The sequence below is a fragment of the Trichomycterus rosablanca genome, chromosome 12, assembly GCF_030014385.1.
Source record: "Trichomycterus rosablanca isolate fTriRos1 chromosome 12, fTriRos1.hap1, whole genome shotgun sequence".
Classification (NCBI taxonomy): domain Eukaryota; kingdom Metazoa; phylum Chordata; class Actinopteri; order Siluriformes; family Trichomycteridae; genus Trichomycterus; species Trichomycterus rosablanca.
In genome coordinates, this window is record NC_085999.1 from 3,327,484 (window position 1) to 3,354,474 (window position 26,991).

Below are 26,991 nucleotides of genomic sequence, written 5' to 3' on the forward strand. Positions count from 1 at the left end.
GGGACTGGTCAGGACAGCAGGCTGGTCCACATAGTACACAGTTTAAGGGTGGGTCTTTTGAAATGAATCAGACGAGTTTAAAAGGTTCTGCTGATGTTTGCAGTAAGAAGAAGAATAATGTGCACTGGCATCAATCACCATGATAAGACTTTAAAATACTGCTGAAGGCAGGAGGGGTTGGCGGGGTCTTCTGTGCCCTTTATCTTTTAGGTCAAAGCAGCTGCGTAAATAGTTAAGACACACATACATAAATTAACAATAGAATAAATTAATCATCAACTTCATTACATTTTTGTAAGTACATTTATTGGCCATTCTGGGTATACAGTTATTGACTGTAGCCTACTTATTGCCTTGTAGACGTTGACACCCCTCTCCTTTGTCATATAGTAATGAAAAGGGACCCCATTCAGAGGGTAATGAACCAATCTAAGTGATGCAATGACACAACACTAACATGGAAAAGTTAGAATAGTGTGTGTTGTATGAGTGTATCAAAAAAACAAAAATATAAAGCCAACATCACATGATCAAGGGTGTCATGGTGGCTTGGTGGGCAGCACTGTCACCTCACAACAAGAAGGTCTTGGGTTTGATTTCCAGGTGGAGTGGCCTGAGTCGTTTCTGTGTGGAGTTTGTATGTTCTCCCCGTGTTTGTGTGGGTTTCCACCATTAGTTCTGGTTTCCTTCCACTGTACAAAGACGTGCAAGTGAGGTGAATTGGCGATACAAAATTAACCGTGATGGTGTTTGACATTAAACCTGAACTGATGAATCATGGGTAACCTGTAACTACCTGTCCTGTTAGGAATGGAACCAAAGTGTAAAACATCACCTTAAAATCCTAATAAACAAACATCATATGATCAAAAACTGTCCAGACTAGAAAAATGACATACTGTAAGTGGCATGCTTGTACTAACAGGGTGTTTGTGCTCAGTAAAGAGGGTAGAAGGTGTAAACCGTATTTAAACCCCCAAATATGCTACTGCACCTGATACCATTAATATTACATACACCGATCAGCCATAACATTAAAACCACCTCCTTGTTTCTACACTCACTGTCCATTTTATCAGCTCAACTTACCATATAGAAGCACTGTGTAGTTCTACAATTACTGACTGTAGTCCATCTGTTTTTCTGCATGCTTTGTTAGCCCCCTTTCACCCTGTTCTTCAATGGTCAGGACTCTCACAGGACCACCACAGAGCAGGTATTGGACCAACTAGGTAGGAGTGTCTAATAGAGTGGACAGTGAGTGGGCACGGTATTTAAAAACTCCAGCAGCGCTGCTGTGTCTGATCTACTCATACCAGCACAACACACACTAACACACCACCACCATGTCAGTGTCACTGCAGTGCTGAGAATCATCCACCACCTAAATAATACCTGCTCTGTGGGGGTCCTGACCATTAAAGAACAGGGTGAAAGGGGGCTAACAAAGCATGTAGAGAAATAGATGGACTACAGTCAGTAATTGTAGAACTACAAAGTGCTTCTATATGGTAAGTGAAGCTGATAAAATGGACAGTGAGTGTAGAAACAAGGAGGTGGTTTTAATATTATGGCTGATCTGTGTATGTATAGAATAGAATGCCTTTATTTGTTATATATACATATTCAGGTGTACAGGGTAGTTTGGAAGCTGGGGTCAGAGCGCAGGTTCAGCCACTGTTTGGCACCCCTGGAGCAGAGGGATTAAGGGCCTTGCTCAAGGGCCCAACAGTGGCTGCATGGCAAAGCTGGGATTCGAACGCTCAACCTTTCAATTGATAGGCCAAAGCCATACCCACTATAGGCTAGCAATGTCCTATACTGTCCACTGTATGCAATGTGAAGGATGGTCCACTACCTAAAAAAACGGGTCAGTGGGGGTCTGATGAGGTCCCCCTTTTGTAAACAGGGATGACAAAGTGTATACAGCAATAGATCTGCTACAGTCAGTAACTGTATAAGTTAAAAGTGCATTTCTAATATAAATAATGCTCATAAAATGACCAATAATGTACATGCAAGGGCAGGTAGACCTAACACAGTGCCCGATGAGTGTAATAGACAGAATATAGACAGAAATGGTAATATTTAACATATTTAAGTTTTAATGCATATTTTATATTTAAATAAATATAGAATAAAACTCACTGTGGTGCAGCTTCACGTGTTATCACTCCATGAGTGACCAGTGTTAGCTTAGCTCATTAGCTCCTCACATGTGAGCAGTAATGCAGATATTAACCGAAATAACACACAACTGTATCCGCACGCTGGAAACATTAATGTAAATCTTTATAATCTTATCAAATAAAAACGCGTAGTTTTATTATTCAGGGTTTAAAAGGTCATTTAACCAAATGCTTCCTACTTTAAACTGTAGTAATGAAACTACAGAAAGCAAAGCATAATAAAAGTCCCCATTACTGACCCATTACTGCAGGGTCATTCAAAAGTCATTCATTCATTTATTGTCTGTTTTACCACAGAGAAAGGTAGGAATCATCCTGGACAGGACACACACATTCACACACACTCATACGAATAGGCGATTTTAATAGTATTTTTGTATTTCAATTAGCCTGACTGTGTGTTTTGAACTGTAGGAGGTAACCGGAGCATCTGGAGAAAACTCATGCAAAGACAGGGAGAACATGCAAAACATTAAAATCACCTCCTTGTTTCTACACTCACTGTCCATTTTATCAGCTCCACTTACCATATAGAAGCACTTTGTAGTTCTACAATTACTGACTGTAGTCCATCTGTTTCTCTACATACTCTTTTAGCCTGCTTTCACCCTGCTCTCCAATGGTCAGGACCCCCCACAGGACCACCACACAGCAGGTATTATTTAGGTGGTGGATCATTCTCAGCACTGCAGTGACACTGACATGGTGGTGGTGTGTTAGTGTGTGTTGTGCTGGTATGAGTGGATCAGACACAGCAGCGCTGATGGAGCTTTTAAACACCTCACTGTCACTGCTGGACTGAGAATAGTCAGTCCAGTAATTGATGACACTGCTTTACCTGATACACTTATACCAGAACAACCCACACTACCATGTCACGACCATGTTACCATGTCATTACTGTGCTGGGACAGCTGTTTGTTGTTTGTTAAAATTACATCTGGCTGAAAGTCCCATTCCAGCGTGTACACAATACACGTTTCCACTGTGTGATGGTCCATCCTAGATGCCTCCGAGCCCAGAGAAGTCGACACCGCTTCTGGACATGGTTAACATAAGGCTTCTTTTTTGCACAGTAAAGTTTAAGTCTATATAACCACACAGACATACGAGAAAGAAAATAGAAAGAAAAGCACCAGCGCAAATAATGCTTTTATTTTATTTAAAAAGTGGTGAAATTGTATTATAAAATGCAATTACAAGCAAACACTAAAAACCTGAAATACCACAATCAAAATAGTACAATAAGCATGTATAAATAGTATGATTTTAATTATTTATCACAGTCATTATGACTTTGTACTTCCTAAACATTGATGTAGGAAAAATCTACATGCACCAACTCTGTTTTTTACTCTGTAATACACTTGGGTTTTGTCTTTATGTTGACACCTTGTGTTGTTTGTGGGAGTAGGCTATATCTGATAATCTTATTTGTAGAATTTATTTTGTGCTGTATGTATACAAGATACAAAGTACTACAGGACTACACATACCATGGGTTCTAAAGCTGCTGCAACACATGGCACACTGGGGTGCATCCTACACCTCCATACTATAAGGTTACTATCCCTATTTATAAATGAAAATTAATATTAAATTCAAATAATTATAACATTTTACTTTTAAGAATGGACAGTGCAGAGCAATATACACCGATCAGCCACCTCCTTGTTTCTACACTCACTGTCCATGTTATCAGCTCCACTTACCATACAGAAGCACTTTGTAGTTCTACAATTACTGACTGTAGTCCATCTGTTTCTCTGCATGTCTTGTTAGCCCCCTATAATGCTGTTCTTCAATGTTCAGGACCCCCACAGGGCCACCACAGAGCAGGTATTATTTAGGTGGTGGATGATTCTCAGCACTGCAGTGACACTGACATGGTGGTGGTGTGTTAGTGTGTGTTGTGCTGGTGGACAGCAGCAATAGATGAGCGATCGTCTCTGACTTTACATCTACAAGGTGGACCAACCAGGTAGGAGTGTCCAATAGAGTGGACAGTGAGTGGACACATTATTTAAAAACTCCAGCAGCGCTGCTGTGTCTGATCCACTCATACCAGCACAACACACACTAACACACCACCACCATGTCAGTGTCACTGCAGTGCTGAGAATCATCCACCACCTAAATAATACCTGTTCTGTGGTGGTCCTGTGGGGGTCCTGACCATTGAAGAACAGGGTGAAAGCAGGCTAACAATGTATGTAGAGAAACAGATGGACTACAGTCAGTAAGTGCTCCTATATGGTAAGTGGAGCTGATAAAAATGGACAGTGTGTGTAGAAACCTGAATTACATTCTCGCTTTTAGTCATTGTCTGTATTGAGTTTAACATATTCTCCATGAGTCTGCACTGGTTTATTCGTAGTTTTCTCCCACCATCTAATACATGCAGAAGGTGAATTAACTTCTCTAAATTTGCCCTAAGTTTGTGAATGAATGTGTGAGTGTGTCTAAAAGTGTCTTCTTTTTTTGCACACATTGTTCCAGGGTGGTGTCGAACTGCAACCCTGACCAGGATAAAGCTGTTATTAAAGCCTTATTGGATTAATACTCTTTACTCAAATGCAATCAACTCTCAAATACTCATTTAATTTGACTTTTTTATGCATTACTGTGATACTGTGATACAAGTAACAGCTCAGTGTTAAACTCCTAATGATTGCCAGGTAAATCCCAGCCGTTTCTTAGCTTGGTGAATGTCACTGGTTTCATTCAGCTCCTTTATCTCTGAAGTGGTACCGCCCACATAACTGGGCATCTCAACACCAGTTTGATCCTGAACAAGATAACTAGGCCTAACCCCACCAAATACGGGTCCGAGACCTCCACCGATGCCCGCCTTGGCTGCCTTACGCAGCGGGTAGGTGTTTCTCTGGGCGTCACTGGCTGTCTGAATCACCTGCTGGGCGTATTTCTGAAACTGATTCTCTTCTTGTGCAATGAGCTCTGCATTTCTCACATCATATTCTTGTCGCTCTTTTTTCCTGCACTCCTCCTGTACATGATTCCTAGCCTGGACGAGACACAAAGGTAACCGGAGACATAATTAATTCAAAGAAACAGTTTAATATATTAAAAATCTGGATATACCGTACATAAAACATACTGTAGTTGACTCACCATTTGATGAGTGTAGGTGTCTTGTAGAGCTCTGGAATCCTCCTTCATTCTGTGAGCCTTGAATAGCTGCTTTTCAAGATAAATAAGATCTGCTGCTTTCTTCGCATTAAGCATCTCAACAGCTTTCTGTTTCTCCTCTTGATCCTTTTGCACCTGCTTTAGTCGCTTAAAATACAGGTGGTGGACAAAACAGAAACACTCAATAAATAGAAGACAAACTTTTCTAAGCAAAATGTCAATAAACAGACTTCCTAAACAGACCAAATATTGGGAGTCCAAACAGCAGGTGCATGAGTTACAAATACTATAATTACAGTAAATAATTCATAATGGTATAGGCAGCAATCATTTGGACATTATTGGCTCCACTGTATAACAGACAACAAATATAAAGCAGTTTTACTGGTCCTGATGCAGTCAGTAAAACTGGTTTCCTATATTCCTGGATAATAAGGGGCATGGTGGTTCAGTTCGTAGCACTGTCGCCTCACAGCAAGAAGGTCCTGGGTTTGATCCCCAGGTAGGGCGGTCTAGGTCCTTTCTGTGTGGAGTTTGCATGTTCTCCCTGCATGGGTTTCCTCCGGAAGCTCCGGTTTCCTCCCACAGTCCAAAAACATGCTGTCAGGTCACTGAATTGCCCTATAGGTAAATGGGTACGTGTGTGTGTGGGGGACTGGCGCCCTGTCCAGGGTGTTACTGTGTGCCTTGCACCCATTGAAAAGCTGGAATAGGCTCCAGCACCCCCCTACGTGACCCTGATTGGATAAGCGGTTAAGAAAGTAAGTGAGTAAGTGTATTTTGTAACCGGATGGGTTGTGCCTGTAAACACCAGGTGAAGCCCTGCACCTTCTAGAACTGACAATGAACCCAATTTGCAGGAAGCTTAACAAAGGTACAACACTACTGTAGCTAAAAAGCTACAACAAAATGGGGTAAAAGGGGAAAACGGTGGCCAAAATAACAGAAACAAAGTAATACATTAAATACACAAAACATCCACAACCAGTTCTGGAGATGGAGAAGTTGACAGAAAAGGGATAGAACAGATATAAAAACCGGATTGTCACAATATGGGTCCAACACTGAATCTGTCTGATGATAACGACCTTTGATCTGCAAAAATGAAGCTTACCACGGCTTCTCTGTGCTCAGCAATAGACTTCAGCATGGCTGCCTTCATCTCATCCTTCTCACGTTGTTGTTTATCCAGCTTGGCCTCGGCTTCTGCTGCTGCTTTAGCAGTGAGCTCTTCCTCGTTGACGGCATGTTCCTGGTGATACGCTGCCAGTTTCTCCACAAGTGTTTCTCTGTGTCTTTGGACCTTTCTGCATAACAAAATGCATAACAAGACTCATGCTTTCTTAATCTCCTAAAGAATTATAATTAACGTTGGCTAGTATATTTTCTTCGCTCAAGTAAACAGACCTAATTTATCTCTGGTCACTTGACAAGTTGGGACAGATCAAATAACAATAATAGTACTGCTTGTTGTGTGTTTTTCAGTACCTAAACAGCTCTGCTTCTTTTTCTTTCCTGAGTTTCATAATTTTTTGCTTAGTACTCGCAAAAAGCCTCTGTCTTTCCTCCTCCTCCTTCTGTTTTTTAGCTTCAGCAGCTTGGATGGTGTCCCTTTTAGCCAGGTGTTCCTGACAGAAACATACAGCATATTTAATGTAAAGAATTATTACATTAATTGCATTAAAATGTCATTATAAAGTAAAAGCTGTGACAGAGTTACTTGATGAGCTTTCATTATGCTTTTCTTCTCTTCCTGCTTCTTTTCCTGAAGCAGATTTATTTCTTTAAGATGAACCTCCTGGAGCTGCTGGAGCTCCTCTGCCTCCTTCTTCTTTTCCATTCTCTCCTGCTCTACTGCCTGCTCATGCACCTTAATCCTAACAAAAATAAAGACTTTAGACACACCCTTATGTGCTCATTATAGGTTAAAAGTAGGAATAGCATTGTAAATCAATCACGAAATGTATATTCATTGTTTTGCATTAATGTCGACCATGCATTAGCCATTATTCATCTTATCCATCAACAGAAATGAACCAGTCGGAGCATTATTATTATTGTGTTTGCACCAGATGAAGCACCTGGACCTGTACAATGTTTTTGTCTTTAATGTTTATGGTGTTTTTAATACTTTACTGTTGTTTTAAACTTTCAGCAACTGAGAGACACTTTTGCTTGTTCTCCAGGGTTTTCTGCAGCTCCTGTTGAAAAGCCTGAATCGCTTTATGTTTAAGCATAGCCATAATCTCTTTATCCATGTCTTTAGAAACATTCTCTTTTCTTTTCTTCAGTTCAATCTGGGCCTCCCGCTCCTTCAGAACCTCCGTCAGCAACAAGGCACTCTACAGAAAAATACACACACAGTATACTGTATATACAGAACCTCAGTCATATCAACATAACTAATGCAATAGTGTCGTTTAAGTAAAGTAAAATGTTGCATATAAGGGATTCTGTGGCTAAATATAACATCTGATTTGCACATCAGAACAAATAGAATGATATTCTTATACACACATGAAATCCTTTCACTCTGTCAGTCTGATAGTACAGCAGAGATTTTGCTCTCTCGATTGCTTCTTTTCGTTTCTCCTCCTGGTACTTTGCTTCCTCCAGGTCGATCTGTTTTCTCTCCTCCTCCTCCAGCTCTTCTCTGATTTTCTTTGCTTCCAATTTCTTCAGTCGTTGTCCCTGTACAGAAATTTAGCATAAATTAAAGCATGTTTATCCTGTTTTAGCAGAATCTCTATGAACTCTTTTACATTTGTGCCATTAGAACTGATAGACCACCTTGACTTGATAACTATTACTATAATATAATAATGTTTATGCATATAAACAAAATGTAAAATGTTATTCCTGATACACACTGAAAAAAAAATCAGTAAAAAGTTGCTAGAATACTCAAGTTACACTGTTTTGAATTGGTATCAGGTAAGGGCATCCCAATGTTTCTGGAAATAGGGTTTGTAGATTAAGATTTAGGTAAAAATGGATTATTAAATGTCCTTACAGCTATGGTGTTTGACCAGTTTTTGACCACCTCCTTGGAGCGCAGGTGCAAGTCCTGACGCTGCCTTGCTGCAGCAATGAGACTCTCCCGCTGTCTGTTTACATGATTTAGACTGTCCTGGATACGCAGCCATTCCGATTTGGGCAACACTGTCACTTGTCGTAGATCTACTGGTTCTGGTTTCACCTCCGCCGAGTTAACTATTAAAATACAGAACATAAGCTGGTGTTAGCCAAAATGATAACATGATATTAATCATTCATGAGGCTGGTTGTCACATGTGCAACTAATTTTTGGGAAATATAATATTTATTTTAATGTGACCCCTACATGTAACTATTTAAAAAAATTAATAAAATAAAATAACCCCTGTCATAGAGGTTTGCCTGTTTTAAAGATGTGACCAAATGTACAGGGTAAAGTGATGTTTTCTTTACTGATGATCTGGCACTAAAGTCACTTCATGGGTGGCTCGGTGGGTAGCACTGTCGCCTCATAGCAAGAAGATCCTGGGTTCGATCCCCAGGTGGAGCAGTCCGGGTCCTTTCTATGTGGAGTTTGCATGTTCTCCCCGTGTCTGTGTGGCTTTCCTACGGGAGCTCCGGTTTCCTCCCACAGACGTGCAAGTGAGATGAACTGGAAATACGAAATTGTCCATGACTGTGTTTGACATTAAAACTTGTGAACTGATGAATCTTGTGTAACGAGCAGCTACAGTTTCTGTCAAGAATGTAACCAAAGTGTACTTGACATTAAAATCCTAATAAATAAATGAATTCACTCATAATTTCTGTCCCTGCAACTAAACTTGGACAGTGTATATACCAGCCGTTTAAAGAACAAGGCCGACAGCATTAGTAAGGATGCAACACACCCTGGGAACTATCTGTTTTGCCTGTTACCATCTGGAAGGCGGTACAGGACTATTAGTGCACACACAAACAGACTGAGAAACAGCTTCTTCCCAAGAGCTGTGGCCTCCATCCGTCCCCCCCACCCCTCATAGACTGCGTACTTGAACGCTGCGTATTTGCACATCTACATACAACCATTTTCTCACTCATTTTTGAAATTGAACTGGTATCTCCACAGAGCACAGTCACCTTATATATTCACCCATAATTTATTTTATTTATCTTGAAATCCATACTTAAATTGTAATGGTTATCCTGTGTAAATATCCACATGTTTATGTAAATACTTTTTATCTTTTGGAGAGTGTCAAACTAAATTTCGTTGTACACAAGTATAATGACAAATAAAGGTTTTTCTTCTTCTTCTTAAAACTGCATAAATATACATACAAAACTCATACAGTTACAGTCTGAAATTCAATATAAACTAACAAAATCACACTTAACATACAAAGGTACCTTAAAACACAACGTCAATTGGTTCTGAGACTGAGGTATTTTTTCCCCATAAGGATGTTTGGGAAACCTGTTAATGCGTTCCATGGTCCCGTGGATTGCATATATTTTAGACTCATGTAAAATAATGGGGTTGTTTTTGACACTTATACACTGAAAATAACACAAATATAATATAAACACACTAAAATAAAAAGCTGATTCAAACAATTTGTCAGAACCCTGACTGTAACACAAGTTTAAAAGTGAAATGGGGAGGAAAATCCAGATAAACACAGATACATGTGGAGCTTTCAGACTGGATTTGATGGTTATTCCACACAAATGCAGATTCGTCTCATATTCACACTTTGATGATCAGCCGAGCGCTGGACAAAGCGACTGTTCATTGTTAATTTGAAATTAAATAAATAACTATAATAATAAATTATTAAAAAACAAACTGGCCGCTCAGGTGGCGCAGCCAGGGGCGATTTAATGCACGGGCTTACCTGGGCTTCAGCCCAGGGGCCCCGAATAATTGAGGGCCCCGGATTGGCTGTTTTATTTTTTATTTATTTTATTAGTTATTTTAGTTAATAAGAATGGGGAAGCTTACAAACCAATGATTTTGTAAATCATTTACACGTTATTCATACTTCTGCATTATACTCCACTCTGCCAGTCACAAATGCCAGTGGGGAGCGGTCTTTTTCCAAACTTGCAATAGTTAAAAATAAACTGCGATCTGCTATGCACCAAGAAAGAGTGAGCCACTTGACTCTGATGTCTATCGAGAGTGACATTTTGAGAAATCTGGATTTTAAGGACATTTTTAGAGACTTTTTATTCCAGGAAAGTAGAAGAAAAGACTTCTAAAGGTAGGCTCAGATGTTTTCTATTTTTCATGTTAGAACTGCACTGTTCAGTCTTGTTGTCACGTGTGATGTGAAATGATGAGACTGTAGACCTGGGTACTCTTCCTGATTCCATATTTACATCCTTATTATTTTATTGAATTTGCATTTAATGTTTTGACCTGTTGATTGTTGTCTGTGTGCTATCGCTTTGTTTTCTGTCCTTACTATGGTTTGGGTAACATGGCTATATTAGTTCAGAAGGAACTCTGTTGTCTTGCGTTGTGTACTGATTTTATGAAAACTATATGTGGGGGCCCACAACCAGCCGTAGCCCCTGGGCCCACAGGCAGGTTAAATCACCTCTGGGCACAGCGGTAAAACACACGCTGTTTACCAGAGCTGAGATCTCGAATACATCGTATCGAATCTCAGCTCTGCCTGCCGGCTGAGCAGCCACATGAGCAACGATTGGCCTGTTGTTCAGATAGAGGCGGGATTAAGCCGGATGGGGACTCTCTCTCAGACTAGTGCGATTACGACCTCTGCTGGTTGGTTGGTGGCGCCTGCACGGAGATGGGGAAGGAGTGCGGTAGAGGGTGTGGCTCTCCGTACACAGCGCTGCACCGCACTGCGCTCGTCAAGTGTAGGTGATAAGATGTTCGATTGCTGCGCACGTGTCGGAGGGGGCGTGGAGCAGCCTCGTCCTCCCCAATCAGGAGCAGGGACCAGCATTAGTGAGAGGATGATTGACGGGCAGAAATTGGATACGCTAAAGTGGGAGAAAAAGGAAGGGGGGGGGGGGGGTGGGCACTGAACACGTTGAGTTTAAGGGAAACGTTGAGTTTAAGGGTACAAATTTCTCGACGAAGGTTGTTGAGTTTCAAAGATTTTGAAATTCAATAATAAATAAAGAATTGAAGAATTTTATGGTACCGCTGTACATTAAAAAGTATTTTGATTAAAAAAATCATTAACAAAAAAAATAATGTCACAAACTACTACTAATTATATTATATATTTACTTAAAACCTACACTTAATGTAAGCACTGAGTACATATATAATTAGCCGGAATGCTGTTGTTGTGTTAAGTTGGTTAAGCTAGTTAGCACTTACCTTTTCGGCTTGAACCTTGTCTCCGACCATACCCCACTACAGAAGCAGACGCAGTTAACATTTTTGGCTATATTTATTTACTTTTATTTTTATTTAATTAAAGCAACACTGGCTACATGACCAAAACACTGCGACCTTTTCTACAGATACTTCTCTAAGCGCTTGTTTAAACGTTGCTAAGGAAACAGGTGTTGCCTAGCAACGGTGTTTACTACTTTTACTTTTACTCTATCACCTCGCAACCTCAGGAGATCAGGAGCGAGTACATCACTGAAACACAAGAGCAAAACAAGCACAGATATACATTCATATTTATATATTATAATAAAAATACTTTTAAAACTGTGTGTGTGTTGTGCTGATTGGACAGCTGACCATTGGCCAAAATCATGTCCCTTAATATGAAAGTGTCTCCCCCTTGCGGCTACAACAGCCTCAACTCTTATAGATTGTTCATTAGTTTGTTTATTTGGATTTTGACGTCATGTTTTACACTTTGGTTACATTCATGACAAGATTCATCAGTTCACACAAGGTTCATATCGAACACAGTCGTGGACAATCTTGTATCTTCAATTTACCTCAGTTGAACGTCTTTGGACTGTGGGAGGAAACCCACGCAGACACGGGGAGAACATGCAAACTCCACACAGAAAGGACTCGGTCGAACCCAGGACCTTCTTGCCCTTCTATACCCTTTCAGTCAAATAGTAAGGTAAGAGTAAGGTCAGTCACTGATGTTGAAAGACCTGTTCCAATTTATCCTAAAGATGTTCAGTGGGGTTCTGTGCAGGTTACCAACCATGTCTTTATGGACCTTGCTTTGCACACGGGGGTACGGTCATGCTGGAACAGAAAAAAGGCCTTTCACAAACTTTCCCCAAAGATGGAAGCATATAATAGATCATTTGGAAATCTCTGGAAAAATCTGTGAGCAAAGGGTGTGGCTGAAACAGCTTAAGTCAATAATTAAGAGGGTTGGTTGTTCATATATAATAGTGTATCTGAAATGGGTTACACATCCCTTGTTAAACAATTATGATCACGCACACTGTGATAACCACACATATTAGGAGCACATATTACAAATATATATGAGGTACAGATGTCGTAGATCAGTGGTCCCCAACCTTTTTTACACCACGGATTGGTTTCATATAAGATATAATTTCACGGAGCGGCAGGGGCAGGGGATTTGAAATAGAATAGAATAACTATAGAATGGAAAATCAGTGTGAATCCTGAGCTTTTTCTGCTAAAAATGAGCCGCTGCTCCCACCTAGTGGTAATTGGGGACAATAACACCCGAAGAGTATTGGAAATTTGATTGCTCTTGTAGCTACTGTATGTCTAATCATTAATTCTTTCTGTGTGGCCCGGTAATAAATGACCAGGGGTTGGGGACCACTGCGGTAGATGTTTTGAGACCAAAGACAGGGATTTAAAAAGTGGTGGGCTACTAGTACATCAGGTAGGGCAGAAGTTCAAGTCTCCTTTACTGCCAGGTTGTCACTGTTGGGCCCTTGAGTAAGGCTCTTAACCCTCAATTGCTTAGACTGTATACTGTCACAGTACTGTAAGTCGCTTTGGATAACGGCGTCTGCTAAATGCTGTACATGAAAATTAGAACTCATGTAAACCTAACAGTTCCTCACCCTGCAAACTCTTTCATGTAATGTTTTTGTTTGGCAGTAGGACAGCACTGTGGGTCAGCTGGTGGGGTCAGAGATGGAGGGTAAGTAACGCTTACTTTTGGTCACTATCTGTAAGAAGTTTTGCACGTTCTCCCCAATCTAAATAGGTTTATGAGATAAAGTGGCTAGTAAAATCGAATAAATGAATTATGGCGTAAATCCTTGTAAAAGTCAAGGATTTACATTTACATTTTCCAGATGCTTTTATACAAAGCAACTTACAGTACGGTGACAGTATATTATCTAAGCAATTGCGGGTTAAGGGCCTTGCTCAAGGGCCCAACAGTGGCAACCTGGCAGTGTTGGGGCTTGAACCAGCGACCTTTCGATTACTAGTCCAGTACCTTAACCACTAGGCTACAACTGCCTAGTTGGAACTTTAGAAAGTGGATTTAGGAACTGGTGTGCTTCTAATACACCAGGCAGGGCAGTTGTAGCCTAGTGATTAAAGTACTGGATTAGTTATTACCAAAAGGTAGCAAGTTCAAGTCCCCTTTACTGCCAGGTTGTCACTGTTGGGCCCTTGAGTAAGGCTCTTAACCCTCAATTGCTTAGACTGTATACTGTCACAGTACTGTAAGTCGCTTTGGATAAGGGCATCTGCTAAATGGGTGTACTTAGATGCCGTAGATGTTTTGAGAGCGGTAGGGCAGCTGTAGATTAGTGGTTAAGATACTGGACTAGTAATCAAAAGGTAGCAGCTGTCAGGTTGTCACTGTTGGGCCCTTAAGCAAGGCCCTTAACCCTCAATTGCTTAGACTGTATACTGTCACAGAAGTGTCATTTGTCTTTAATTAGATCTCACAGTTTTAGTAGCATGTGTAAGGCACCTCAGTGTAGATGAAAGATGAACTGCACCCACCTGCCCTGCCTTTAATCAAGACTAACATGAAGAACATTTCATCTTTCAGGTCTGACCGGCAGTTTTGGTTTAGGTGGGCGGGGCTACGGTTCGGTTTAACTCCTCCCACTAACCGGAGTGGTGATTGTGAACGCAGCACGCTTAGTCGGTTCACGAGTACACGAGTTGCATCCTGCAGGATGGACAAAAGAATGAATCCGGTTTCAATCAAACGCGTTTTAATCAGTGAAAGTGTGGATCCGTGCTGCAAAAGGATCCTGCAGGAGAACGACATTCAGGTGACTGAGAGACACAATCTGAGCAATGATGAACTGATTACACAGATGAAGGTAATTGTGCTTATTTGTAATTGTCTGTATGATCAGGTTACAGTTTACTGGTTTTAATGGTGCCGCTCTTTTGTAGTGGTTACACAATCTTATCAAGGTGTTCAATCCAGTTCGTGAGTGTGTGAACCTCGCCACGCCATTCCCTCCTCCTCCAGTCTGATGTAACATCAGCTGCACTGGTGGTGACCTGCATACAAATGCAGCCTGAATTCTCCTTGAATGAAAGAACAAAAACACTGTGCTGGATTAACATTTATAGAATGTGATATTTATAATGCTGCTTCCTTGAGAATATTTGCAATGTGCTGCTGTACATTTGTTTATTTTGTTTTTTTACTATTTAGTGAAACAGTAGTTTACTATAAGTAGTCTTGTTAATTGTTGGTGTTTAAGTCATATTACATGGAACTATAATTGCTTTGTCTTGCACTTCAGCCTAACCTCCTGGTTTCTACACACACTGTCCATTTTATTAGCTCTACTTACCATATAGAAGCACTTTGTAGTTCTACAATTACTGACTGTAGTCCATGTGTTTCTCTACATACTTCTTTAACCTGCTTTCACCCTGTTCTTCAATGGTCAGGTCCACCACAGGGCAGGTATTATTTAGGTGGTGGATCATTCTCAGCACTGCAGTGACACTGACATGGTGGTGGTGTGTTAGTGTGTGTTGTGCTGGTATGGAGTTTTTAAATGCCATGTCCACTCTATTAGACACTCCTACCTAGTCGATCCACCTTGTAGATGTAAAGTCAGAGACGATCGCTCATCTATTGCTGCTGTTTGAGTCGGTCATCTTCTAGACCTTCATCAGTGGTCACAGGACGCTGCCCACGGGGTGCTGTTGGCTGGATATTTTTTGCTGGTGGACTATTCTCAGTCCAGCAGTGAGAGTGAGGTGTTTAAAAACTCCAGCAGCGCTGCTGTGTCTCATCCACTCATACCAGCACAACACACACTAACACACCACCACCATGTCAGTGTCACTGCAGTGCTGAGAATGATCCACCACCTAAATAATACCTGCTCTGTGGTGGTCCTGTGGGGGTCCTGACCATTGAAGAACAGGGTGAAAGCAGGCTAAAAAGGTATGTAAATAAACAGATGGACTACAGTCAGTAATTGTAGAACTGTAAAGTGCTTCTATATGGTAAGTGGAGCTGATAAAATGGACAGTGTGTGTAGAAACAAGGAGGTGGTTTTAATGTTATAGCTGATCGGTGTATAGTCATATGTTATTTCATCAGCCTAAATGTATGGATTAATTTGGCACCAACACATCTAACATACTGTACATTTGATTGAGACATACATTAACAGACCATCAGTTTTATTAACACTATTGCAACATATCAGTCTCTGTCCATTCCACACATGATGATGCCTCATATATCATGTATTTATGTGTGCACTGTTTTGAATCCATACAAATAAGTTTTCACAATATTAAGTACAGTGGTACCTTGTATCTCGATGCTCCTAAACTCAAAATCGTTGAACTCGAGGCCCTTTGTCAAGACATTTGTACCCTCAAACTCGACTTTTACCTTAAACTTGAAGTGTGTGCTACTGTCGTTTTGTTCACATTTATGCTGTCCGTTTTACTTTACATAAATGAGCATAAAAATCCCGATCAATCAGCTCAGAATTTTGTAGCACATCTGTGTATCTAAAGGATAGAACATGAAACATTATGTATATTTTATTTTCTATCATTATTTTAGGATTTTGATGGTCTCGTCGTCCGATCAGCCACTAAGGTGAATGCTGACATCATCAACGCGGCGGGCAGCAGCCTGAAGCTGATTGGTCGAGCTGGAACGGGCGTGGATAACGTGGATGTCAATGCGGCTACCAAGAAGGGCATAATTGTCATGAAGTAAATAGCACGTGACATTAAAACTAAGTGGAATTAAAACTGCTCATTTTCTGAGTTTCACTGCATTTAAGGGATTATGTATTTGGTTTACATTATTACAATGCTAATTGTTCATATGCCTGTGATCAGAGTCCTAAACTCAATTTTTTAATTTATTTTCCAGCACTCCAAGTGGCAACACCATCAGTGCTGCTGAACTGACCTGTGCTCTGATAATAAGTTTATCAAGGTATGAATACACCTGAATACACAAAAATAGTATCTGTAAAAGGATATTTTGTATGTTTGTGTGATATATAAAGTTTTATATTCTCTATGTAATCTAAAGATTTGTATTTTTACAGACACGTCCCACAAGCTGTCATGTCAATGAAGGCAGGAAACTGGGATCGTAAAAAGGTGCTGGTTTTAATTCTGTATGAGTTTAGATAGTTTGGTATGCAGAGTACTTGCTGGTGCTTTGTGTTATTCGTGCTCCTTCAGCCTTTATTAATTAATTCTGACTGGCTGGAATGTTGTGGTGGTCATTTAGAGGCCTCGTGTTGATGCTGTGTTAATGATTTTGCAGTTCATGGGTGCAGAGTTGTTTGGCAAAACCCTTGGAATAGTTGGACTTGGAAGAATTGGAAAAGAAGTGGCAACGAGGATGCAATCTTTTGGCATGAAGGTACAATAAGATTATTTATGTACTGATGTATTATATGGCAATTTTTCAAGTCTGTGTGCTAATGTGGCACATTTTTATTTACCAGACCATTGGGTATGACCCGATCACTCCTCCCGAGGTGGCGAAGAGCTGGGGTGTGGAGCCCATGTCTCTGGAGGAACTCTGGCCCCAGTGTGATTATATTACTGTGCACACCCCCCTCATGCCCTCCACTACAGGTAATTGTGTAATAGATGAATAATTTTGGTTTGAGAAGTGCCATATTTGACTTTATACAACATGCAAAATTAAAATAGATTAATTCAAACTGAAAAATATAATATTATTTTAGGAAATTTAATGTAAACACTACCACAAATAGTAAATAGTGGTAGCTTAGCAGTTAGGGTGCAGGACTGATGATTGGTAGGTTGCTGGTATAACCCCATTACTGCCAAGTTGCCACTACAACCACTGTATTTTACTTCTGGAATGATGTTGTAGTGGTGGAACGGGGAAAAGCTTTACAACAGATGTAACAGGACACATGTCTTCTGAAAAAAGTCCATACTATCCCAAATTTTTGTTCAGCAGTGGTTTGCTCCTTACATATGAATTCCATTTTTGGAGTGCACATTGACCTGCAGTGAGGCCTAGCGTGCTTGGTGAAATTTTGGCTGGTCAGCCACTCCTGGAAAGGTTTTACTGCCATACCAGGTTTTCTCCATTTGTGTATAATGGCTCTCGCTGTGGTTTTTTGGAGTCCCAGAGCATTGGCAACTGTTTTGTAACCATCTCAGGACTTTTAGATTTCAATAACTTTGTTTTGCTTCTGTATTTAAATCTCTTTAGACAGAACGTGGCCTCTTGTGCCGTTTTGAGACCTTCTAGCCTGATTCACATTGCCAGACAGGTTCTATTTAAGTGATGTTTAGATTCAGCAGATGTGGTGGTGATTATGTCTGGGTGTGGCTGGTGAAATTGAACACAATTGTCAACCAAATTTAATTTAATTTAATTTTATTTTTTTACATAGGGCCAGGTCATTACAAACACCATATAAGTTAGACCCTTACAGTCACACAAACACTCTTAACCACCATACGTACATGGTGGGGGGAAAAAAAAACCCTCCACCTTGACGTTTACATAATCTGATAGTTAGCCATGATAATAGTCATTGCAGCTGACATGGCGTTAAGAATTAAACAAACAAACAAACAAACATAGGGCCAGGTAGGACTAAACAGCATTTTTCCTTTAATAAATGAAATCAAATCGTGATTGTAAAAAAGCATGTTGTGTTTACTTGGGTTATAGTTTGTCTAATGTCTAAAAGTGTTTAATAGTCTAAAACATAAGTGTGACAAATATGCAAAAAATAGGATTAATAGCATAAATGGAGCTCTTATTTGTGATAGGATGAGTATTTCTCTTCGGCAAACCTGAGAGATTGTAGATCTTTATTATTTTCTAGTACTGAAATACTCTAAACATGGTTTGAAATGTTCTGAGTAGATTATAACAATGACACACGGTTAATTTCAAACCTGCAGAGGTTCTTCCTCTCTCAAGAGCTAAATCTGATTGTTTATAGGTTTACTGAATGATGCCACTTTTGCTAAGTGTAAGAAAGGCGTGAAGGTGGTGAATTGTGCCCGTGGAGGCATCATTGACGAGGCTGCTTTATTAAGAGCGCTGGAATCCGGTCAGTGTGGAGGAGCAGGTCTGGATGTGTTCGTGGAGGTGAGACTATTCTAACTATTCATTCAAGCATGTGAATAAAAGCAGCAAATTCAAATACAGTGATACTGAGTTACTTGTATGACTGAACTCATTGTCCCTGAACAACTTTAATTAAGTCCTTTAATGCTCAGAGGTTTGCAACCCAAGTAAATAGTGTAAGGCATTTTAACTTTATGAAGTAATCGAATTGTTGATATATAGAAACTTTTTAGTTTAAAATGATGCACAGTTTTATTTACCTGTCTAAACATGCCAGTGGATTAGTTACTTTAAATTGTACCTAGAAATAAGTGAACGTGTGAGTGTTTGTTTCCCTGCGATAAATTGGTGCCCTCTACAGGGTTTGATTTTGCTTTTCACCCACTGTTTCCAGGTGGGTACCGGGCCCACTGTGACTCTAATTTATATAAAGCACTGGGTAGCATTGTTGCCTCACAATAAGAACCTCCTGGGTTCGATTCCAAGTGAAATGGTCCAGGTCCTTTCTGTGTGGAGTTTGCATGTTCTCCCTGTGCCTGTGTGGGTTTCCTTCGGGAGCTCCGGTTGCCTCCCACATGTAAGTGAGGTGAATTGGAGATACAAATTTGGCCTTGATGTTTGATATTGGGCGGCATGGTGGCTCGGTGGGTAGCACAGTCGCCTCACAAGAGGGTCCTGGGTTCGATCACAAGAGGGTCCTGGGTTCGATCCCCAGACGGGGCGGTCTGTGCGGAGTTTGCATGTTCTCCCCGTGTCTGCGTGGGTTTCCTCCAGGAGCTCCAGTTTCCTCCCACAGTACAAAAACATGCAGTCAGGTTAATTGAAGACACTAAATTGCCCTATAGGTGAATGGGTATGTACAGTGTATCACAAAAGTGAGTACACCCCTCACATTTCTGCAGATATTTAAGTATATCTTTTCATGGGACAACACTGACAAAATGACACTTTGACACAATGAAAAGTAGTCTGTGTGCAGCTTATATAACAGTGTAAATTTATTCTTCCCTCAAAATAACTCAATATACAGCCATTAATGTCTAAACCACCGGCAACAAAAGTGAGTACACCCCTAAGAGACTACACCCCTAAATGTCCAAATTGAGCACTGCTTGTCATTTTCCCTCCAAAATGTCATGTGATTTGTTAGTGTTACTAGGTCTCAGGTGTGCATAGGGAGCAGGTGTGTTCAATTTAGTAGTACAGCTCTCACACTCTCTCATACTGGTCACTGAAAGTTCCAACATGGCACCTCATGGCAAAGAACTCTCTGAGGATCCTAAAAGACGAATTGTTGCGCTACATGAAGATGGCCAAGGCTACAAGAAGATTGCCAACACCCTGAAACTGGGCTGCAGCACAGTGGCCAAGATCATCCAGCGTTTTAAAAGAGCAGGGTCCACTCAGAACAGACCTCGAGTTGGTCGTCCAAAGAAGCTGAGTGCACGTGCTCAGCGTCACATCCAACTGCTGTCTTTGAAAGATAGGCGCAGGAGTGCTGTCAGCATTGCTGCAGAGATTGAAAAGGTGGGGGGTCAGCCTGTCAGTGCTCAGACCATACGCCGCACACTACATCAAATTGGTCTGCATGGCTGTCACCCCAGAAGGAAGCCTCTTCTGAAGTCTCTACACAAGAAAGCCCGCAAACAGTTTGCTGAAGACATGTCAACAAAGGACATGGATTACTGGAACCATGTCCTATTGTCTGATGAGACCAAGATTAATTTGTTTGGTTCAGATGGTCTCAAGCATGTGTGGCGGCAATCAGGTGAGGAGTACAAAGATAAGTGTGTCATGCCTACAGTCAAGCATGGTGGTGGGAATGCCATGGTCTGGGGCTGCATGAGTGCAGCAGGTGTTGGGGAGTTACATTTCATTGAGGGACACATGAACTCCAATATGTACTGTGAAATACTGAAGCAGAGCATGATCCCCTCCCTCCGGAAACTGGGTCGCAGGGCAGTGTTCCAGCATGATAATGACCCCAAACACACCTCTAAGACGACCACTGCTTTATTGAAGAGGCTGAGGGTAAAGGTGATGGACTGGCCAAGCATGTCTCCAGACCTAAACCCAATAGAACATCTTTGGGGCATCCTCAAGCGGAAGGTGGAGGAGCGCAAAGTCTCGAATATCCGCCAGCTCCGTGATGTCGTCATGGAGGAGTGGAAAAGCATTCCAGTGGCAACCTGTGAAGCTCTGGTAAACTCCATGCCCAGGAGAGTTAAGGCAGTTCAGGGAAATAATGATGGCCACACAAAATATTGACACTTCAGGAACTTTCACTAAGGGGTGTACTCACTTTTGTTGCCGGTGGTTTAGACATTAATGGCTGTATATTGAGTTATTTTGAGGGAAGAATAAATTTACACTGTTATATAAGCTGCACACAGACTACTTTTCATTGTGTCAAAGTGTCATTTTGTCAGTGTTGTCCCATGAAAAGATATACTTAAATATCTGCAGAAATGTGAGGGGTGTACTCACTTTTGTGATACACTGTATGTATGTATGTGTGTTTGTGTGTGTGTGTGTGTGTATGTGTGCCGTCCAGGGTGTTACTGTGATGAAACATGTGCAACCTTTAATTACCTGTCCTTTCATGAATGGAACCAAAGAATAAAACATTATTAATAATAATTATCTGTTTGTATGATGCTGCTTTAGGAACCACCCACAGACCGGGCTCTAGTAAATCACCCCAACGTGATCAGCTGCCCTCATCTAGGAGCCAGCACAAAAGAAGCCCAGGCTCGGTGTGGTCAGGACATCGCACTGCAGATTGTGGACATGGTCAAAGGAAAAGCATTAGTGGGAGCTGTGAGTATTCTTCAGAATGTCAGTATGAAATCAGACTCAGCCCTGCCCAACTACAGCCTTTTAATAAGCAATTTTTCTTTCATGCTGCTCATTTTATGCAGGTAAATGCACAGGTTTTGTCCAGCAGCTTTTCCCCCGAGTCGCAGGACTGGATGAAGCTGGGTGAAGCCATGGGCCGTGTGCTGAGGGCCTGCATCTCCTCGACGTCAACTCTCGATCACATCTCTGTCACCACTCAAGGTCAGCACAGTGCAGCAAAATCTATCGTAAATGTAAAATGTCCAGGGTGTTACTGGGTTACTGCCAGTAGTGCACTGCTAAAACGTGTTTTCCATGCAGGAGAGTGCTTAAAGAAATCAGTGGGGTTCCTGAGCTCAGCAGCTGTGGTTGGATTAATGTCTGGAGGTACTGAGAATGGCATTAACCTGGTCAATGCACTTCCTCTAGCTGAAGAGACTGGAATCATAGTAAGAATCTGTCACTCGCATGGTTTATTTTTCCTAACCATCAGTTTAACTTATTAACATGATTGTGTTTTGAAGCTTCAGCTGTTTCTTGTTGTATTCAGTGCTACAAATGTAAATACTGTAGTGTAGAACAAATTAAACCTTCAGTATGCAAGGAGGTATGCTGTTAAAATGTTTTATACAATGGGCGCCATCTAGCGGGCACAATTGGCAGTGCCTTCAGCATACAAAATCGGCCACGAGTCTGCTGGGGTGGATAACGGCCGGACCAGGTGGGTGGGGTCTTCAAACCGTGTGCAAGGATCCTGGTTAGCAGGTTAGCAGAGGTGCCTGTGCAGAGTTGGATGAGCCTCATGTACGAATCCACCAAAGCATGGGTGTAAAACCAGGGCGTGAGGGTTTGTGCATGCCTGTGCATATAACTAACTGGCTACGCTAAATCGGGAGAAAAAGGGAGAAAATGCATCAATGAATAGAAAATAAAAATTATACAGTATCTCCAGAGCCATGATGATATTTATGATAACACACAACCTTGAGTGTTCTATAGCTTTTATACAACAAAAAACAAATCAAAGAAGCCATGAATTTCATACTGAATAAACTTCAAAACCTTCCGTCAAAAAGTAGTTCCACAAACGAGTTGTTGCTGTGCAAAGGTAACAATTAATTCCTCAACCTGCCTTAACACAATACAATTGAAAAGGTGTCTTGTTTATATAAAGCTACCAAGTAACCATGGACCAAAAAAACTAAAAAAGAAATTAATTCAAATAGAATTTAGTTATTTATTAGGGTTTGGGCAAATCTCTTTGTATTTTGTTTTATTTCTGGCCAATTCCAGCGTGTTCAGATGTTTTGCCGTCACTGCAGTCGGCCGATTCAGAATTTGGTCAAACAGGCTGGAGGTCAAACGTTATCTTAACGTCCAGTTATCAGGGTCTTAGCTGAGGTTTGTGTACATAAAGCTCGTCACACCATAACTGCATCACTTCGCTGATGAGTTGCCAAGTAACGAGTGATGTGTTGCCAAGTAACATCATGGCTGCGATCAGCTTCAGCACTCGCTGTAGAACGACACGCTTTTCTCTGTACAACGATATGCACCATACGGCCAAAAGTTTTTGGACACCTGACCACGAGCTTTTTGGACGTCCCATTTCAAAAACGTTTAAAATAGTGACCTTTTTGTGATCTTAGGGTTATTTTGTGATCGTGGGTTAGCTTCGTTCTCCTCAATCATAGCGGGGATCGGCATTGGTGGAGAGGAAGCATGACGCAATCGGGCAGTTGGACGCGCTAAAGGGGAAAAAAAAGCGGAAATGCATAAACAAAAAAAAAGAAAGCTTCAGTTGATGTTCCAGTTCATTCCAGAGCTGTTGAGTAGGAGCTGAGGACATTGTCCAGAGCTTCTTTAAACCGAGCTTTTTCCTTATATCTTTATAGAGCTTGTTTTATATAGGGCTTAGTAATGCTGAAACATGAAAAGGCCTTCCCTAAACTGTTGCTACAAAACTGGAATATGTATATGTGTATATGTATATGTACTGTATATTTATTGTACCTGACAATTACTTGTTAGTTACTGTTACTGCGGCTAAAGCATAAATAAAAAAATTAGGAAGGGTGTCCCAATACTTTTGTCTATGAAGTGTACATCTTTCCTTAAAACTACACTTTACTGAAGGGTTAATTTTTTATTCTGCTTGCCAGCATTACACCACTATTCGTAAAGGATTTATTTTGATAAAGTTTAAACCTCATTTGCAGAAAAGTTGGGTTTATTTTGTAAAATACAACAAGAATATATGATTTGTCTATTCTCCTAAACCTTTATTTAACTAAATGTTAATGTTCTCATTGACCAACTTAATTGTGTTCTGTAAACAAATAGAAAAATTGATGCCCGTAACACACCTTTCCTATTAATTACACTTTCTAATTATTTAGGAACTGAGGTGGGTCAAGCACTCGCACTCTGTGTCTACAAAGCCACGCAGTTGTAGCGTGTGCCTGATGCAGTGGCAGGTTTAGTGATTGTTTAATGTGATTTAATGTGATTCTTTGCTCTGACAGATAAAACGAGCTCACAGTGATGTGAGTGAAGCTGGTGCAGCGTGTGTGGTGGAGGTCACTGTGAACGGCAGCGTTTATAAAGCCACCGGTACATTGCAGGCTGCAGCTCCCGTCCTCTTGGAGCTCAATAGCTGTAAGTTCAGGCAGCCAGTTCCTCTTACTGGAAACCTGCTGTTCTTCAGAGCTGCTGCTTCACCTCAGCTTCTGTCCACAGTCACTGGTGAGTTAGCTAATCTGACACTAAGGATTCTGATGCCTTTATATGTTAAAGTTTCTCGCTGTTTCTTACTTTTAAAGTAAGAATTAAATAAGTCTTTGAATTTATGTGCACTAATAACTATAGCTAGGCTGGTCTGTTTCATGCTGATTTTATTTATTCATTTTTTCAGTTATTAAATCTGTTATTTTTAATAATATTGTATTTATTGTTTAATCATGTTTTAACAGTTTTATTTATTTATTTAAAAAATTTTCAGCACTAAAAAATAAATGTATAAAAGGGGAAAGGTGAACATCATTTTTTAACACAACAGGACTGAGTGGACATGCATAGAAACTATAAAAACTAGCATTACCTACAGAAATAGAAGTATTAGAAATAACTAAACTATACCACTATACCATTATTATACACTGACGAGTCAAAACATGCATACAGTAACTATTTATATTACTTGTGCAGATGTCAGTCAGGGATATATGAAATGTTGGGTTGATGGTAGGTAGGTACATGTAGTGTGTGACGAATGATGAATCATTATGATCAGATAACTGGGTTAAAGTATCTCTAAAACAGTTGGAGCAATAAAATATTGCCAACTGCTCTGACTAATCCTGTATTCACCATGATCACGTGCACAACCAGGCATGTGTACATTGTTTAATGTAGAAGAAATGACATCAGGATCGACTGTAAGATGATCCTCCTGGCAATGTACAGAAGCTGTAGGACCTGCTGGTCCTGGGGCTATATACCATGTCTCGACAGGTTATCCGTGAGTTTACTTAAACATAATTAAGGCTTATAAGGGCTTGAATAGGCTAAATAAAATCAGTACATGGACTGTTTTCCGTTTTAGCTAACTAGTAATTAATGTCGTTTTATATTAGAAGACATGCCTAGCAGTTAAACGTCCTTCTACATTATATTAAGAAAGAAGTAGTAATTCATGATTATTGCAATTGTCATGACTATATTTTTCGATATGGTAAATATGGTATGGTAAGATGGTAAACTGTCTAACTGGTGACTTGTATTTGCAGGAATTTTGATTAAATGTAAAAGCACATAACTAAACACTGCACTGATTTATATTTAACACCGTGTCTGCCCTCTACAGGTGTTCTGGCAGCAGCAGGGGCTGAGATGGATCATTTAAGTGCCTCCGCTGTGTCTGATGGTGATCAGTGGTTTTGTGTGGGGCTTTCGTCTCCGGTGGAAGATCTCAGCTCTCTGATGGCTGTAGTGAAAGAGGCAGCACAGCTGACCGTATGAATTCCTGCCAACTTTATGTTGGTGGCACTTACAAAGCATTTCATTGTCTAACATGACTGAATAGCTGAATACTTGTTTGTTTTTGCCTTTTTAAGGTTTTTCCATCCTGCACTTATTAAAGAAATAATTTGGCCCATGTTTCCAAACGTGACACTTTTTTTTTTACAATAAGCAAAACCTAACACCCCAGTATTGTCTGCTGTCTTAAGTCTGTTTGCTTTTTTAGCCTCAGAGCCCTGAGCCTATAGATAAATGAAGCAGCTGCCAACTTGGTGTGAAACAAGTATCGGCTTGTTGAGTGCATCTGTAGTGAGCAGAACACTCAGTTAAATTTAAACCCTTTGTGAAATATTCCTTTAAAGAGCAGGTGGAGCCTTTAAACTACTCATTTGTGGGACTAAAAATGACCAAATTCAATTCAATTGTCTACATATTTGAATTTGCTTTGTGAAGCCTAACAAAGCACAGTTAAGCACTAGCTAGCTTTGGTCTGTAAAGGCTATTGGACTAACGGCTATCACTGTGGTGATTTATTACCGATACAATAACATGTTTTCTAACATAAAAAGATTTAACGTTACACTGTATGGAAAGTTCTTTTGTATGTTAGACATGTGGACTGTAATAAAAAACTATAGAAATAAAAAAAAGAAGCTGTGCGCTCAAGGTGTGCTAATTGTAAACATAAACTTGATTATATTTTCCTGGATGAGTTTTTTTTTTCTGTTTTATTTATGCATTTTCTCCCATTTTTCTCCTGATTTAGCGTAGTCAATTTGTCTTCCGCTGCTAGGGATCCCCGATTGCATTCGAGGAGGGTATATTTCCTGCTCATGCCTCCTCTGACCCGTGCACAGACCTTAGCGAACCCTTTTTTTTCACCCATGCACTCTGCACAGGTGCCTGCTAATCTGCTAATCAGGGTCCTTGCACAGCGTTAGAAGACCCCACCCACATAGTCCAGTCATCCCGCCCTAGCCCATTATTGTCTGCTGTAGGCACTGCCAATTATACCAGGGTGTTCAGAATCTCAGCGCTGGTGTGCTTGCGAAATATCCCACTTAGGCACTGGCTTTTATGTTCTTTAATAACTGACATGAAGAAATGAAAATCTAATTGTCATTACTCAGGCAATGTTTATTTTATATTAATCAGTTTTATGTTGTGGTCATTGCATACGTATCTGGATTAATGACACATTGTCTATTTTCTCTGATTGTAAATAATGTTCCTTAAAAATATTTTACAAATACATAGCATATACCTGTTTTTTATAAATGGCTGCATTTAAAGCAATTGTCAAATTTCAAATGTCAAGT

General features: G+C 40.5%; 2 protein-coding genes across 2 annotated transcripts; one reads left to right on the forward strand and one right to left on the reverse strand.

The window, feature by feature from the left end:
• Nucleotides 1-4,787: 4,787 nt before the first annotated feature.
• Nucleotides 4,788-11,830, reverse strand: cfap210 (cilia and flagella associated protein 210). Its single transcript, XM_063005920.1, has 9 exons — nt 11,677-11,830; nt 8,353-8,552; nt 7,857-8,030; nt 7,476-7,681; nt 7,060-7,216; nt 6,828-6,967; nt 6,454-6,646; nt 5,322-5,486; nt 4,788-5,214 (listed from the first exon to the last, which is right to left on the reverse strand). Exons 1-9 carry the CDS (start codon nt 11,735-11,737, stop codon nt 4,846-4,848), a joined length of 1,665 nt encoding a protein of 554 aa, XP_062861990.1. The 5' UTR covers nt 11,738-11,830; the 3' UTR covers nt 4,788-4,845.
• A 2,547-nt stretch (nt 11,831-14,377) lies between these two features.
• Nucleotides 14,378-26,774, forward strand: phgdh (phosphoglycerate dehydrogenase). Its single transcript, XM_063005889.1, has 12 exons — nt 14,378-14,561; nt 16,289-16,443; nt 16,607-16,672; nt 16,788-16,842; nt 17,012-17,110; nt 17,196-17,328; nt 18,687-18,835; nt 21,482-21,634; nt 21,736-21,874; nt 21,974-22,101; nt 24,178-24,397; nt 25,518-26,774. The coding sequence occupies exons 1-12, from the start codon at nt 14,412-14,414 to the stop codon at nt 25,670-25,672; spliced, it is 1,602 nt and encodes a 533-aa protein (XP_062861959.1). The 5' UTR covers nt 14,378-14,411; the 3' UTR covers nt 25,673-26,774.
• Nucleotides 26,775-26,991: the final 217 nt, after the last annotated feature.